This window comes from Sinocyclocheilus grahami, unplaced genomic scaffold (assembly GCF_001515645.1).
Source record: "Sinocyclocheilus grahami isolate Dianchi unplaced genomic scaffold, SAMN03320097.WGS_v1.1 scaffold433.1, whole genome shotgun sequence".
In the NCBI taxonomy this organism is placed as follows: Eukaryota; Metazoa; Chordata; class Actinopteri; order Cypriniformes; family Cyprinidae; genus Sinocyclocheilus; species Sinocyclocheilus grahami.
Window position 1 is genome coordinate 435,840 of NW_015505612.1, and position 16,784 is coordinate 452,623.

The following is a 16,784-nucleotide window of genomic DNA, read 5'->3' on the forward strand; positions in this document are numbered from 1 at the left end:
AGGTTGTGGTTAGAATGCTTGGTTGAGTGAGTGCATCAGACGAGACGACGAAGAAGAAGTGCTGCTGCAGAGTTAGTACATCAGAGAAAACCAAGAAAAGAGTTGCTGTGCTGTAGCTTCAAATTTTCTGCATGTCTAGAACAATTCTTACAAGTATAACACGATGTAGCTGGGTGCCGCGGACAGATGCCGAACGGCACCGCCGGTGTGCCTACACTCATAGAAAATAATGTATTTGAATTTTAAAGACGTGGCGCGATGCTGCGCTTCTCGTCCGGTGCGCGACTGCCTGAAACGCTGTTTTTTTTCACCTCCGTGCCCAAACGTCTTTGTTTGGGCTTCCGAAAGCGGATGATGTCAGGAAACAGTGGTTGCAATTTATTTTTTAACTCTGTTCCTGAGCATTATAACCCCAATTTGCTATTGTGTGCTGCACATTTTACTGAGGACAGCTTCCACAACATGAGGGAGTACAGTGCCGAATTCGCCAAAAAGTTTTTGTTGAAAGACGGAGCAAGGCAGTAATGAAACACTGTCTAAGCTGTTCGCCAATCACAACGCACTGGGACAGCTAACCAATCACAACACATTTTGTTTTTCGGAAGGTGGACCTTCATCAAAGCCGGAACAATCGAGCTGTTTGTGCCAGGATGGGGAGAAAGGTATTTTAATAATGTAAATTATGTGAAAAATAATGCGTTTTTCGAACCACCAAGCATGAGAGCATGTTCTAGTACACCCCCAAAACAAAATCAAGACTTTGTAAAAGAGCATAATAGGACCCCTTTAAGTGTTCACAGTTTAGCAGCTAAACTTTAGCTGTGGGCATGATTCGCTTGCATAAGTGTTTTCGTATTTGATGTCATTATTTTAAGAATGGACTGGAGCACTATATTATTGTTTTATGTAAAGGTGCTTTGTCAATGGTAGTGCTCGCTAACTTGCTCAAGGACTCCTCTCTGTGCCAATCAAAACAGGCTTGGCCAGCTGACCAATCAGAGCATAGTAGGCTTATGGAAGGGAGGGGTTTGCTCCGAACTTACTTGGAACGAATCGTTTAGAAATCATTGGCAAATGACTCTAATATTAAATGTATATTCTGAGAAAATTACTTTTCTGACCTTAGATGCATTTAAACCTGTTGTAGGGGACTCTAACACAATATTAGGACACTTTAAAATACCATATGGCCTGCTCTTTAATGCATCCTTGCTAAATAAAAATAAGTTTTTTGGGTTTTTTTAGAAATGAATGCGGTTACCAAACTTTTGTACAGTAGGGTTTGATGTTAATTAAGTGATTTTCTTTTATAAATTAAGTGAACATTTCTCATTTTGTCCAAATGTATTTGAATAATTTTCTGTTAAAATCTAGAGCTTCTAATAGAATAAAATAATTGCAACTAATCCAATGATTTCCAACAGTAGAAATAGAAATAAAACAGTAAAACTGTTTTTAAAAAAATCCTTTTGACTTTGGCAGTCTTATTTTGTGAAATAATTTTTATAAAACAAGGCTAGCATTTTTTATTTATTTATTATTATATTTTTTTACACCACGGCCAAGCAGACTTTCTAGAAATGGTTTAATGTCCAGTGTGTTCTGTCTTGTCTGGCAGTGTTCTTTTTGAACAGTTTCACCGTAACAGAAGCTTTTGTGCCAGTGTTCTCTGATATTGATGTTCTTTTGCTGTGTGTGCATGCTTGTCTGGGAGAAGCCACTGGTGTTTTGTTGATGAGCACTTGTCCAGCATCTATCGTTTAAGCAGTGTTCTTGTGTCATTTTCTCTGCTGTGAGCTGTGAAGGGCCTGTCCGCTGTCTGCATTAATTACAGCAGCAGCGTGTCCTGTCTACAGACTACCATTTAAGGTGCTGTCAGTCTGTGTTACTTTACACATGTTCAGTCATTACACATGTAAATCTCTCTCAGCTTCATAGCCTATGTTTATGTCTTCTCAATCATTGTGACTAAAGATTGTTTTTCCAGCATGGAATGGAAGCATCAGACTGAAGAATTTTACAATGTTTGCTCAAGCACAAAACAACTCTGCTCCAGCTGGATGTAGCTTGTCATTAATCTTGGCATGTGCAGATCTGGCAGTTCGGTCAGACTGTCCGTGTGCTCACAGAATAACTGGAATTCCTGCTTGTCTGATGAAGGCTTCCCTGAAGTATCTAAAAATATTTTTTTGTTTGTTTTATGGTCACATACATTGCACATTTTTAAATCATTACTATTTAAGCTATGAAAATCTAAAGAGAGAGTGAATTACCAAAGAATTTCTATATTTTTTTGTGTGAAAATTATTTATATACATTTTTACACAAATTATGACTGTCCCACAGTCATTTCTACAAACAACTTGAATACCAAAAGTTATTGTACTTGTTTGATAAGTCAGCAGTGTCAGCAAAGAGCTAAGATGAAATATGAGCCACCTATGAAAGAAATGGAAATATCACTTTTTTTTTTAATTTTCCTGTGATGCATGTATATACACTGTATGGAAACACATTTCCACCCGATAAGAAAAAAATAATCATGCATTGGTAATTATGACAGAGTCAGAGACTTATGTTTTTATGCTACAGTATACATAAAAGTTAAAATTCTGAGATAAATACTCATAATTATGTAAAAAAAAAAAATCATGAATTAGTATCTCATCATTTTGACTTTATATAATAGTTTCAATTTATCTCAAATATTAATTGGAATCTCAAAAGTCAAAATTATGAAATACTAATTCATATTTGTGATATACATTTTTGTCTCAGTTTTGACTTAATATATTTAAATATCTCTGTTTTGAATTTGCCCCTTTCAATTTATCTCGTAAATATGAATTAGTATCTCATAAGTCAAAATGATAACAAAAGGTCAAAATTATGTGATACTAATTCATATTTGTAATCTACTCATAATTCACAAGTTTTGATTTATGTAATAATCTCTTGTCTTTTTATCATGTCATAGTTATGACTTTTATGCTATAATTATGATTTACCAAAGAGTGCTAACAGGCTATGTAGGGCAACCGGTGTAAAACCTTTTAGCCAAATTTATGTTAAAAGTCTGTGCATAGTTGCATTGTTATAGAATATATATATTTTTATGTATGCTAAATTTGCATGATAATATGCATTGAACTGGGCTGTGTGTGTGTTTCGTTGTTTTTCTGTTGAGGTCTTATTCAATTTCCAGTCAGTTTGTCAAACCTACTTCCACGTGAAATATAAAGAGATCAGAAGCTTGATTTTTCCAGTATCAGGGTTTTGATGACGTAAGAACATTCATTGGAGCTACACCAGTCGTTAAAATGTTCCAGTTTTTTTTTTCTCTCATGAGTTGTGAGCTTATGCCAGGCTTTTTTCTTTCAGGACAGGAAGTGATTGCAGAAACAGCCAAGCCTTGTGGTAGCGCTGACAGGACTCCTGTCTATACAAACAGATTTCTATCAGTACTTGGATGTAACTAGAGGGCTTTGTCCAGCCTCAGGGTCTGCAAATTAAGACCCGTGTCTAGTCCGTAAACAGTCCGGCTCCGGATCTACGTCACTTACTGCATCTGTGCCCATCCTGCTCTCACTTACTGTATTTGATGTTGCAGAGAAGCTGGTGCCGTGTCATCAGGGAACATAGGGCCCTATGAAATACATTTTATTTCTTCCTACATTCTGTGTTTTCCATTTGGATATTTCTGGGTTCAATTTTAAATGTTTAATATTTTAATAATCAGAAAGGATGTCTAGTCAGTTGAATTCATCAATCTGAAATTTTAACATAACTATAACTATAGAGACAATAGTTCTCTATGAAATGTGCTTGTTTTTCAGAAATCCTATGTTGCATTTCGTGTTTCTGGATTCGGTATTTTATGATGTAATACAAATGTATTATCAGTGGTGGTAGTCAGATAAATGTATAAAACTTAAAAGATATTCCTTTAAAAAATTTTACCAAAAAAAACATATTATTATTTTGTAAAGTACATTGTACTGTGAAGTAGCAATATATTTCTGTCATTTTTTCAAGTTAAACCAAAATTTCATTTTGGTGGGGTGTAGTAACATAACTTCATATTTAAATATGTAAATAGGCCTGTTGCAATAATCAATATATCAACTTATCGCGCAATATATGTACATGACCTCAATAATTTTTGCTGACGCAATATATCGCCCATTATAGTTACTTAAAAATTAATGTCACCATGTTTTGTACATTCCACTTGCGCCTCAGTCTTTTGCAGCTTCTCGTATGTAACGTGTAGACATGAGGTGCTAGTTCAAACTTAAAAAATGCTTCTACAAAAAAAGTTTCATCTGCAGATGTGGTCTTGTTTAGGGATGTGTGCCTTTGTGCATACGGACATCTGACTGCCAAGTAGTGATTGTGTTTTTCAGCAATACAGTGCACCCTTAATTTACAGAGAAAAAAAGGTCAGGAAAAATCTGTAGATGGAAAAATCTCCAAACAAGTTCTTTGTGAATTTTTCTCTTTTTTTCTACTTGTTACTTTGCACTTTTTGTTAGAAAATGTTTATTTACTATTTATTCAAGTTTTTTTAAGGTATCTAATATTTTGATACTTAATTTCTATGATCTAAATATTCTTAAAAATGTAAAGTTTGTTGTCGTTTGGAAGTGTGTAGGCCTTCTTGCATTATTATGCCGTTACATTATGATTATATACTCAGTGGCATAAAATGGTCTTTAAAATGACAATAATATCGCTTATCGCAATTATTTCTGGGGCAATATATCACACAACAAAAAGTTGTTACTGTGACAGGCCTATATGTAAATATGTTTAAATGTGTTTTTGCGTTTTATTAGTCACAGAAATAAATAGGTAGTGTCTATATGTATATATACAGTGGGTACGGAAAGTATTCAGACCCCCTTAAATTTTTCACTCTTTGTTATATTGCAGCCATTTGCTAAAATCATTTGTTAATTTTTTTTCCTCATTAATGTACACACAGCACCCCATATTGACAGAAAAACACAGAATTGTTGACATTTTTGCAGATTTATTAAAAAAGAAAAACTGAAATATCACATGGTCCTAAGTATTCAGACCCTTTGCTGTGACACTCATATATTTAACGCAGGTGCTGTCCATTTCTTCTGATCATCCTGGAGATGGTTCTACACCTTCATTTGAGTCAAGCTGTGTTTGATTATACTGATTGGACTTGATTAGCAAAGCCACACACCTGTCTATATAAGACCTTACAACTCACAGTGCATGTCAGAGCAAATGAGAATCATAAGGTCAAAGGAACTGCCTGAAGAGCTCAGAGACAGAATTGTGGCAAGGCACAGATCTGGCCAAGGTTACAAAAAAAATTCTGCTGCACTTAAGGTTCCTAAGAGCACAGCGGCCTCCATAATCCTTAAATGGAAGACATCTGGGACGACCAGAACCCTTCCTAGAGCTGGCCATCCGGCCAAACTGAGCTATCGGGGGAGAAGAGCCTTGGTGAGAGAGGTAAAGAAGAACCCAAAGATCACTGTGGCTGAGCTCCAGAGATGCAGTCGGGAGATGGGAGAAAGTTGTAGAAAGTCAACCATCACTGCAGCCCTCCACCAGTCGGGGCTTTATGGCAGAGTGGCCCGACGGAAGCCTCTCCTCAGTGCAAGACACATGAAAAAACACCTGAAGGACTCCAAGATGGTGAGAAATAAGATTATCTGGTCTGATGAGACCAAGATAGAACTTTTGGCCTTAATTCTAAGCGGTATGTGTGGAGAAAACCAGGCACTGCTCATCACCTGTCCAATACAGTCCCAACAGTGAAGCATGGTGGTGGCAGCATCATGCTGTGGGGGTGTTTTTCAGCTGCAGGGACAGGACGACTGGTTGCAATCAAGGGAAAGATGAATGCGGCCAAGTACAGGGATATCCTAAACGAAAACCTTCTCCAGAGTGCTCAGGACCTCAGACTGGGCCAAAGGTTTACCTTCCAACAAGACAATGACCCTAAGCACACAGCTAAAATAACGAAGGAGTGGCTTCACAACAACTCTGTGACTGTTCTTGAATGGCCCAGCCAGAGCCCTGACTTAAACCCAATTGAGCATCTCTGGAGAGACCTAAAAATGGCTGTCCACCAACGTTTACCATCCAACCTGACACCTGGACATGTACTGGCTTAAGCAGGGGGACACGTCTGGCACTGCAGGATTTGAGTCCCTGGCGGCGCAGTGTGTTACTGATGGTAGCCTTTGTTAAGTGGGAGAACTTGCACAATTGGTGGCTGACTAAATACTTTTTTGCCCCACTGTATATACAGTATATATATATATATATATATAATATATTGTAGCTTTTTGCGATTTAATGTTCACAGAAACTAGCCTTACAGCCCTACTTTTGATTAATTCAAATTTTGCCAAATTCATGTGACATTTTTTTACTCAATTCCGCTATTCTGTCCATGTTTTCTGCATCATGGGAATCTATAAACAAGATTTTTTAAAATCTTTTTTGGTATGCTATTTAACTATGATCCATGTGCATTCAAAGAGTGTTATTATGGAAATATCATCCGACCACAGATCAAATCTCGTTGTTTGTTAACTTTCTTGCCTCGATTTAATCTGAATTTTATGCCAGAATTTATGCAGGTTTTCACAAGGATTAATTTCCCCTGTTTTCCCTCCATCAGGCTCGTTTCTTTCCTGTCTGTTCTCTCGCTCATTCTATTCCCCTCCAATCATTCTTTTCCTCCGTCCCAGTTAGTTCCTGAAATCTAGAGCTGAGCGTTGATGGATAGGGCTTCCCGTGGCCTCGTTCAGCGGTTGCCAACACCGATGAAATGCTCATCTTTGATGACGCATTAAAATTCAGCTGGCTTCTCAGAGTGCTGTGTTTAATATTTCACAAACCTGTTGCATAAGATTCCTCTTCCTTATTCTGTTCGCATACTTTGCAGGGAATACCAGCCACTCTTATCTTAACTTACCACACTGATTTAATTGTAAACGCATTTTTTGTGTTTGATATTTTGTTGTTGTTGTTGTTTTATGTAGTTTTATGATTTGTAGTTTTATGAGATGTACAAGTTAATCATATTATGTCTTAAGCAATAGTTCACCATTGTACTTGAGTGTATAGTCATTGTCATGCTCATGATGACGCTGCTCGAATCTCAGCTTCTTCTGTCTGTATCATAATCATAGCAGATCAGATAACAGTATTCAGCTTTGAACTTTAGCAAGGGCTTTGTCGAGATTAAAAGTTGCACGGTCAGCCGGCAGTGAACTTTTGAACTTTGGTCCCTGTTCCCAGTGGGCTTCATCATCCTTATCCCTATTGTTTGAGTTTGTCTAATGTCTATTTATGTTTTGGAGTGTAGCTTTTTCTAAAACGCTAGTGAGCTAATTTTTACGGCAGTATCCTAATGGTCAAGGAAGTATGTAAGTGGCCAATTTGGGGCATTTGATATGAACAGCAACTGTGTCTGTCACATAATAGAATTTGATGCGCCACCACTCTTAATAAGCACAGATCATTCGTAGCATATGCAAATATTGGATAAAATATTTTATTACACACACTACACAATTTTTACTGATAGATTTCAATAATGAATTAAAATGTTTAATGTCATATAAAAGCATATTTTACATATTTATGTATAATTTTTTATACATCATTTAAATTTTTATATATAATTTAATGTATTTTTTTTATAAATAGAAATCTATATATATATATATATATATATATATATATATATATATATATATATATATATATATATGTATATATATATATATATATATAATATAGTTCATTTGCAAAAACTGATAGACGCCACTTTAAAAAAAAAAAAAAAAAGCTGATTGCCGTGCATTATTCTCCACATATAGCGAAATCTGAACCCTAAACATGTTTTGTCAAAAAAGCCGGGGTTTTTTCCACTTTCAAGGCATCGCGAGTTCACGTTTTACTGCAGAAGCCGACAAGCGCCCTTGTTGTTTTTTAACCGAAGCCGATAAGTCCATTTTAGCGAATCAGCGCGCTGTATTCAGGTCAGGTGACAAGGCTACTTTCACCTTGAAAAGATGTGCTAGCTGAGAGAAGTTTCGTCAAAGCTGACTAAAAGTGATCGAGGATGGATCATTTCTACGAACTTAATAAACCTGTGATATCTTCTTCAGGACGAAAAAGGAAAATAAAAGCTGAAACGTTTTCACGGAACCTTGCAAAAGCAGCGCTTTACAATGGTGAGGGAAAAGCTCCGTGTATTGCGTGTAATCACATCCATACAGTTTATGATCACAGAGACAACAACGTCATCTGAGGAGCTTGCAAAGATTAAACCAGTGTTTTTTAAACTCTAAAACATGAAATGTGGAGTTATCTGCTTTTGCTATAAAACAAACTTTTAATATGTAAAAAAAAAAAAAACATACTTTCAATGAACTTTAATTTTGTAAATTAGCTGTATTTGTTTAAGTTATTATTACTTAATCAAAACAACCCAAAAAAAGCCATGCACATTATAGAGTTTTTTTCTCAATACATAAAGTATATAAAGCATAAGTAAGTCCATAAAAATATGGCACAGTGTACTGTATTAATATGAAAAAAGAAGATTGAATTTATCTTTCATAGATGTTTTACCTGTACTTTGTATTAAGCATTGCGTTATGTTAAAAGAAGCTTAACAGATAAAGATTTCCTGACTGTGTGTGTGTGTGTTTTACAGTGTTCATCTGGCATTATTAGAGGACTGTGCATTAAAGACGACAGTATTATTTTTGTTTCCAAACCTGTTTTTTGGTGCACAGAGAACTTTCTGTTCATGTAAAACACAGAGAACTTGGTACAGATTGTTCTTTCATTTTTTCCGAGAGCTGCTATTTGACATATTTCAAATGGGTGCTTGACTTTCTTTGCTTGAGGCAAATAGCAGATCATTTCCCAGTGGCAGGTGTGCGCTGAAACTCCAGACCTCCTCCTGAGACACAGACATCCTCAAATGATTGAGGACGAATGGCAAAAAAAGATGAAAAAAAGCTGCCTCAAACATTGCCTAACAGGCTGCCCTGACTGTAAACCACACCTAAAGCTGCAGCCAACCAGACTGGATTATTTGAAAACTTCACCATTTTGCTAAAACCATGAGTTAGCAACATAAAGTGACAAGCAGTCTGTCACTTAAAAGGAATTTGTCAGACCAGCAACATTGCGTTTCTTAGGCTTGAGTGTTAACTTATCCTTATAAATTTGCATATTTCATTAAATGTTGTCAAAAATGTGTGTTTGATAGTGACAGGAAGTCAAACTTTTCTGGTGAATAAAGCGTCCTTCCTTTCTGTCACAATGGGCGCCTTAATAGGGTGGTAATTTTATGTCCCTTTTTTGTGTTCTCATTTTCACACCGGTTCTAATGTACTAAAAACCAAATCCATTAGCATTTCATTTGTTTTTAATAAAGGAGAAATCTATGAAATACAGAGCACCTCCGAGCTTTGATTGCAGTGTGTTGCTGTGTCAGGTGAGTGGCTCTTTGACATACAAGCCACACTGTGATTTTCACTGCAGTAGCACTATATGCATTTTCAAAATACTGTTTTTAATTTTTGTATTCTGACATGAAAAATGGTTTGTTTATAAGTGCATGATGCTGTAATTTCCTAGGCTCTTCCCAGAATGAAACAGTTTGACGGAAATATTTATTTCAGGTGTAAAAGCCCACTGGACCTATTAGCTGTTAAGATGCAGTGGAAATTATTGCCTCGTTAGTGGTGTTTCCTAAGGGTAGCTTCACTGTTACTGCTGCTCGTTCTTACAGTTGGGCTTCTGAACAAAACAAAGCTAAATATTAAAATTTGATTTGTATCTTGCTGCACAACCACCCAGAACACCCTAGCAAACGCCTAAATTTTAAAGGTCCCATATTGTCAAAAATTAAGCTTTAGCGTTAGTTCTGGCAGGTCACGTGAGTCAAGCTTGCATCAGCTGATTCTCAGCTGATCACATCTACCTATCATCTACCATAAGTTTCAAAACAGTCAATCCACAGTCAAATGCACACAGCCTGCATAAATTAGCTGTGATTTTTCACGAATCATTGTGACTTCCGTAAAAAGGTGACGTCAGAACTACTCCGTCACTGCCCACCGCCTTCAGTCCCCCCCCCCGAGCACTGCCCACAGTCCCACTCTCCTTTTGCCAAACCCCCAGGACAATATCGCGTCCATGCCATTGCTGAGCAACAACAACACGGAAACATGTCGAGAAAACGCTGTTCAGTCTGGATCTGAAACTACATCATTGACGTGACGTCACACACTCTATAACAAGCATAACACAAAGTTTTGTATATACAAATGTAATAATAGTAACAGTTGCAAATTGTTTTATTTAGACTAAGTCTATGCTAATTCACAAATTGCCTCAAACGCAATACACGGGCGTTTGATCCTTTAGATTGGCAGGTTTGAGCGCAGGAAAGTACAGTACAGAATACAGAATCCAAATACTACATTGCCAATCTGAAATCATTTCCATTCATGTCACCCATCCGCATTTATACAAGTGTCTTCAAGTTCACGTGATCGCAAACGCTCGGCTGGTCAGGTTTGTATTTACTGCATTCGGTGTTTGAAAAAAAAAACATGAATTACCATTCTAAAACATCCTGTTTTAAGCTCGTTTGAGGAGGTGGTTGGTTGTCTCATGTCGTCGCCGATTTGGGGTCTGAGTTCGGCTCAAACATGTAAGCAAACATGCTCTATTTTCTGATACTATTTTTATAGCTAGCATTTAATGTATAGCTAGCATTCAACTTTTTTATTTGGAAAAGTACCATTGTATAGTTTACTTGTTTGCATAATGCCAAAATACATGCATTTCCTTTCCTGAGTCACATGTACAGCAAAATGCCATCCAGTTGTTAATGGTGATGAATTCTCCTTGATTTGTGCAGCAGAGCACGTACATCCTCTCAAACAGACATATAGGTCTTGCCACTTGTAAAAAAAGACACTAAAACTAGACATGAAATGTGGAAGTGCCATGTGACATTCCTCTGGATTTAATGGGGGAGGCCGTTAAACAGCAGGGAAAAGTTTTTGTGTTAAAGTGCCGATGCTGAGCTGGAAAGACAGCACAGGAAGTTGCCATTTTGCTCTCTCAACCCACACTGTTGATGCGCATTTGCGTGGTGACACCCGCTGTTTTCAACTCTGACTTCACAAATTCCATTTAAAGACTGAATAACGCAGCTATAATTGGGATCTTTCTGTAGCTTCATTCATTAGGGACGGCCCAGTCACATGTTCATCCTGACCCAGAGTGCCTCAGCCATGCCCTTACATCTGACATGCAGCATTTTTCAGAGTACTGTATCTCCTCATGAATATTTAATTAGAAGAAGACTCGCAGAGAGTGGCCTAAATATTCTGTGTCATGCCACCTCAGATCCGCAGGTGCTGGAATCAAAGGGAAAGAGATGCACAGAAGTGTTTTATCACTCTTCTTCTTGCTGTTTTTAGTGTAGTGATTGATAGCTCATCCCAAAATAATAATCTTAATTTTCTCATGGCATTGCAGACCAGTATGACTTTCTTCTGTGGAACATTAAATATGTGAAGAATCATTTTGCTGCTCTTTTCCAATCAAAAAACTGAGCAAGGACAAATATTCTATTTAACCCATGAACACATGCAGAAGTGTTTTTTTTTTCACTGAAAATCTGTTGTTGCTCTCAAATCCTATTTGGGGATATCTTTTTCTTTGTTATAGTTGAGTATTTGATTTAAATTTAAACACACATACACATATATATGTATATGTGTGTGTGTGTGCGTGTGTGTATATTTTTTTTACTTTCAGTTTGAATGTTGTTCGGAGGAAATAAAAAATAAACGATAAAATACAGAAAATAAAAATACAATTAATAAAAATACAATTATTAATGTCAGAAATACAGAAGTTTATTCACTAAAAATCTGTCGTTGCTCATCTCATTTGGTGGTTTGTTTTTCATTGTAATTATTTATTATTTGATTTAAACTTAAAGCATGCATTCATTCATTTATTTTTATTATTTCTTTTCATCTTCAATTTGTGCATTATTTGGAGCATATATATACATTTGGAGAAAATAAAAATACAATTATTCATGTATTTTTTTTTTATCAGATTTGGATTCCTCAAATTTCATATTGTGTGTTCCACATTAGAAAGAAATTCATACAGGTGTGGAACAACATGAGGGTGAGCAAACGATGACCAAATTTTCATTTGTTGGATGTGAATCGCTGCTTCAAATCGTACTTCTTTGTCCCTTATTTTACACAATTTAATGCACATGTACAGTTATGTTGTGTGCATTTAAGAGAACAAAGTGTGCAGAACAAGTCTTTATAGAAAAGATTAAAATAACGACAACTTTATACCTGAACTTTATGAAAAGACTTCTTAGAGGAACAGGAATCTCACGAAGCTCTTTAAGCAGCTCCATGAAAGCGCTGGCAGGGCCCTCTGAGTTAGTGTTGCAGTCATGTTCTTGTTTACCTGTGCTCCTGATGATTCGAGCAAGCGTTCTCTCTGAAATGCTCCCATGGACTGGAGTTACACTAAATTGGAGTCTCTGGGAGAAAGATAAAAGCTTCAAGATTGTGTCATCCTGTCTGGTTCTGTTCTCCTGCTGTCAAATGAACAGTCCAGGAGCTTCAGAAATCTTTGTTGTTTCCTTCCCAGCTTGGGCTTTTTTAAAGCAAGAGAGCATCTATGAACTTCAGGAGAAGCTCTGAGGAATTCCCTGCTGGGGGCATTGATTTGCTGGATCAAAGCTACTTTGAATAAGCTTGGTTTCAGCAGTCCACGGTTTCTGTTATGAGCAGTGCATGGTCTTGGACTTAAACAAGCCCACACGCTGCATCACCGCTAAATCTCAGTTCACTTAAAGAAAAAAAAACCATGCTAGAGATTTTCAGGATTTTCCACATGCCTCAGTCTATAAGTTGAGTTAGCCTCAGGCTTACTTCCTTGGGTCAATCTCATGTTAAAGTCTCAAGATTTAATTTTTCAGTTTCCAACTTCAGTTTCCAATACACATTGTTAGGCCTTCATGCTTGGTTTTTACACCTTAACTATTGTTCTTCTGCTGTTTTCTGTGTTCTTTTGTATTTTGTATTTTATTTATTTCTTTTTTTAAAGCTTCTCTATTCTTCACTGAAGTATCTACTCCCTGAAACAGCACTACTGTCACCCTGGTTATTAACACTTTAGCTAGAAACAGCTCTATTTGAAAAAAATAATTCATTTCAGAACAAAAACATGAGCAGAATCATGTTTTTGTCCAGAAATGTTGTACTATGCTTTTGCAGAAATGTTCTCAATGGTTGTAAGTGCATTGCTAGGTGGTTGCTAGGTGTCAAAAGTTAAGAGAGCCCACTCTTACGTATGATAGTCTGATCCCTAGATATGATGGGAGGGGGTTTCTCCATTGCAAGTGCTATTGTATTATTATTATTATTATTTTACATTTGGAAACTTTTTATTTTTGTGTATTATTTTATTTTATTTCTATAATTTTATTTTAGTATTTATTTGTTGCAAAAGAAAATTTTTATAATTTTTTTTTATTTTATTTTGTTTTTTTAAATAACATTTTTAAATGTACACTTACATTTCTTTATTAGAATAGATTTATTATTTAATTTAATGGTTTTATTTATTTATTTATCTATCCAAAAGGTGAAATCATTAGTCTGATCACTTAAAGTAATAGCAGACCTCTCCTCAACCAGCTGCAGTTAATGTGTCATTTTTGGGTAAAATGTGGGCTGTGAGTTATATGGTAAAATTATGGGATTGTTCACATCAGTAAACCTAGGTATGATAGTAACGCTCTAATTCTTTGCTTAAATTCTTCTTTGCATTGTCTTCTCTGTGTTGTAGGCACACTTTCTGGCAGTACCGCAAAGAGAATCCCAAGTCCCATGTGGGTGACCCTCCACCAGATGGTCTGCCCGGCTTCAACAGCGGCGTAATGCTTCTGAATCTTGACGCCATGCGACACTCTACCTTATACAACCAGCTTCTGGAGCCCGAGCGGGTGGCTCGCCTCGCGGAGAAATACCACTTTCGGGGGCACCTGGGCGATCAGGATTTCTTCACAATGATCGGGATGGAGCACAGGGAACTCTTTTACCTACTTTCCTGCGGCTGGAACCGACAGCTTTGCACATGGTGGAGGGAACACGGGTATGGTGACGTCTTCCTGCTGTACTATTACTGCGATGGGCCGGTGCACATCTACCACGGCAATTGCAACACTCCCATACCTGATGACTGAGGTTCAAAGTGCGTCTTTGAATGCTAACTTTTCGATTAAACTCATTTTGTTTGCACATCTTGAACAAACTTTAAATCAAGTGGACCGAGGCAGAAGGGGCTCATTGTTAGAGGTGCTAATAGTGTAGCATTCCCATGACTAATCACATTTACACAATATAATCCAGCCATTACCACATGAATCATTCATTTAACACCACTGAGGCTGTTGGCACCTTTCCAAAATTACTAAAAGTCTCTGACTTAAAGGGATAGTTCACTCAAAAATGAAAATTACCCCATGATTTACTCACCCTCAAGCCGTCCTAGGTGTTTTATGACTTTCTTCTTTCAGACAAACACAATCGGAGTTATATTAAAAATATCCTACGTCATCCGCTGGAACACCACTCTCTAGTGAACACGCGCGTATAGTACGACAGTTAGCGGAAACTAGAGATTACGGTTTATAAAGTTTTAAATATTGATATTTTTCTCACACAAATGCATCGCTTCGTTTCAGAAGGCCTTTATTAACCCCCCAGAGCCGTGTGGAGCACTTTATATGATGGATGGGTGCACTTTTTTGGGCTTCAAAATCTCGACCCCCATTCACTCCCATAATAAAGCTTGGAAGAGCCAGGACATTTTGTAATATAACTCCAATTGTATTCGTCTGAACGTGGAAAGTCATATACACCTAGAATGGCTTGAGGGTGAGTAAATCATGAGGTAATTTTCATTTTTGGGTGAACTATCCCTTTAAATACCAGTTGTTTTTCTCTGTTTAAATAATGCAGTGCGGCTTTGACTCTCAGTAGTCTGAGTTTCCTCATGCAGGTGTCTCATCAAATCGCTCTTAGACAGCCGGGAAGGAGCCAATCAGAGAGTATTTTCCTCACGTTAAAATGTGTATTGTTTACAGGTGCAGTTGCGCTCTTGCAGTCACATTGAGGTGCCACTTATCTTCGTAATGCATGCTTTAAAAAGTGGAGAGAGCTGATGTGTATATTTTTACTGGTTTTATTTTCAATGCAATGCGTTCCCACTTTAAGCCACATTCTCCACTTCACTCCTATGTTTTTATGCAGTGATGAAAGCAGGGTGGAAAGGGTTGTTGACCCACTTTCCTGAGTTTTTATGCGCTGATGTTGGAAATCCGTTTTCTCTGTGATGTGCAACTGAATCGCCTTAGAACAGCCAAGATAGCATCTAGAACATCTGATCAGTGGTCTCATCTAGAAAACATTCTTGCCGAGGTGCTCTGATCTGCCTGAGAAATGTGGAAGTGGGATTTGCTGGAGAATTCCAAAGGGAACAGCCTCTGCCTTGAGGGGGATATACACTAGATTTCGAGGGTAGAGCACTAGCTGTTGTGGTTGGCTGGCATTTATTGAGCGATGTTGCTGCGAAACTTTGTGGGATTGTGTGAAATACTCGTAATAACAATGTCAAATCAGCAGACGGAGAGAAAGAACTTATAATGAGGCCTCACAAGTGTTGGCAGGCAGCCATGAAATCCTACGTCAGGCTCTTCTGTGTCCAGTTTGTGAGGTTAAGCGTCTTTGGGATTTTCAAAGAATTAGTTTTTTGTTTTGTTGGGAGTGCGGTCATGCTTTGTCTAACCATTTTAGACCAGCTTTTGCCTGATCAAGTTAAAAGCAAAATGTTTAAAGGGGTCATAGGATGCCCATTTTCCACAAGTTGATATGATTGTTTGGGGTCTTAATGAAAAGTCTATAACATAGTTTGGTTAAAATTTCTCAATGGTAGTGTAAAAAACAGCTCGATTTGAGAAAGGGGAAAACATTTAACCAGATTTTTTTTAAAAACCACTGGGTGGATTTTTATCATTATAGGGGGGTTGTGTACACACACTGCCAACACACATTTCAGTTCAAACTACTTGGAAAAGTGCATGTAGCATCCTATGACCCCTTTAACTAATTAACCACATCACATGAAGTATTCACGCTTTTTTCCTGTTTTCTTTCTTTTGTATTAATTTTCATTGTGTCTCATTCCTGAAAGATGAGCAAGGCATATTTCGGTGTAAATCTCAATTTGTACGTTATCGTTCAAAAGTTTGGGGAAGCAAGATTTGTAATTTTTTGGAGAGAAGTCTCTTATGATCACCAGGGCTGCATTTATTGATCAAAAATACAGTAAAACAGTGATATTGTAAAAATTATTACAATTTAAAATAACTGTTTTCTCCTTGAATATGTTTTAAAATGTAGAAACATTTCTTATTATTATCAATGTTGAAAACAGTTGTGTTGCTTAATATTGTTTGTGGAAACTGGTACAATTTTCTAGGATTATTTGATGAATAGAAAGAACAGCATTTATTTGAAATATAAATATTTTTCACATTTGATCAGTTTAATGCATCCTTTCTGAATAAAAGTATGAATTTATTTATTTAAAAAAAAATCTTACTGACCCCAAACTTTTGAACGATAGGCTCATAAAAG

The 16,784-nt window shown here is 36.9% G+C and overlaps 1 protein-coding gene across 1 annotated transcript in view; it reads left to right on the plus strand.

Annotated features, from left to right (window-relative positions):
• Positions 1–14,601, plus strand: part of LOC107551790 (xyloside xylosyltransferase 1) — a 44,581-nt gene extending 29,980 nt beyond the window's left edge. The window contains exon 5 of the mRNA XM_016233515.1: positions 13,933–14,601. Within this exon, the coding sequence (XP_016089001.1) occupies positions 13,933–14,329 (397 nt within the window). The 3' untranslated portion in view covers positions 14,330–14,601. The remainder of the gene's footprint in view (positions 1–13,932) is intronic.
• Positions 14,602–16,784: the final 2,183 nt, after the last annotated feature.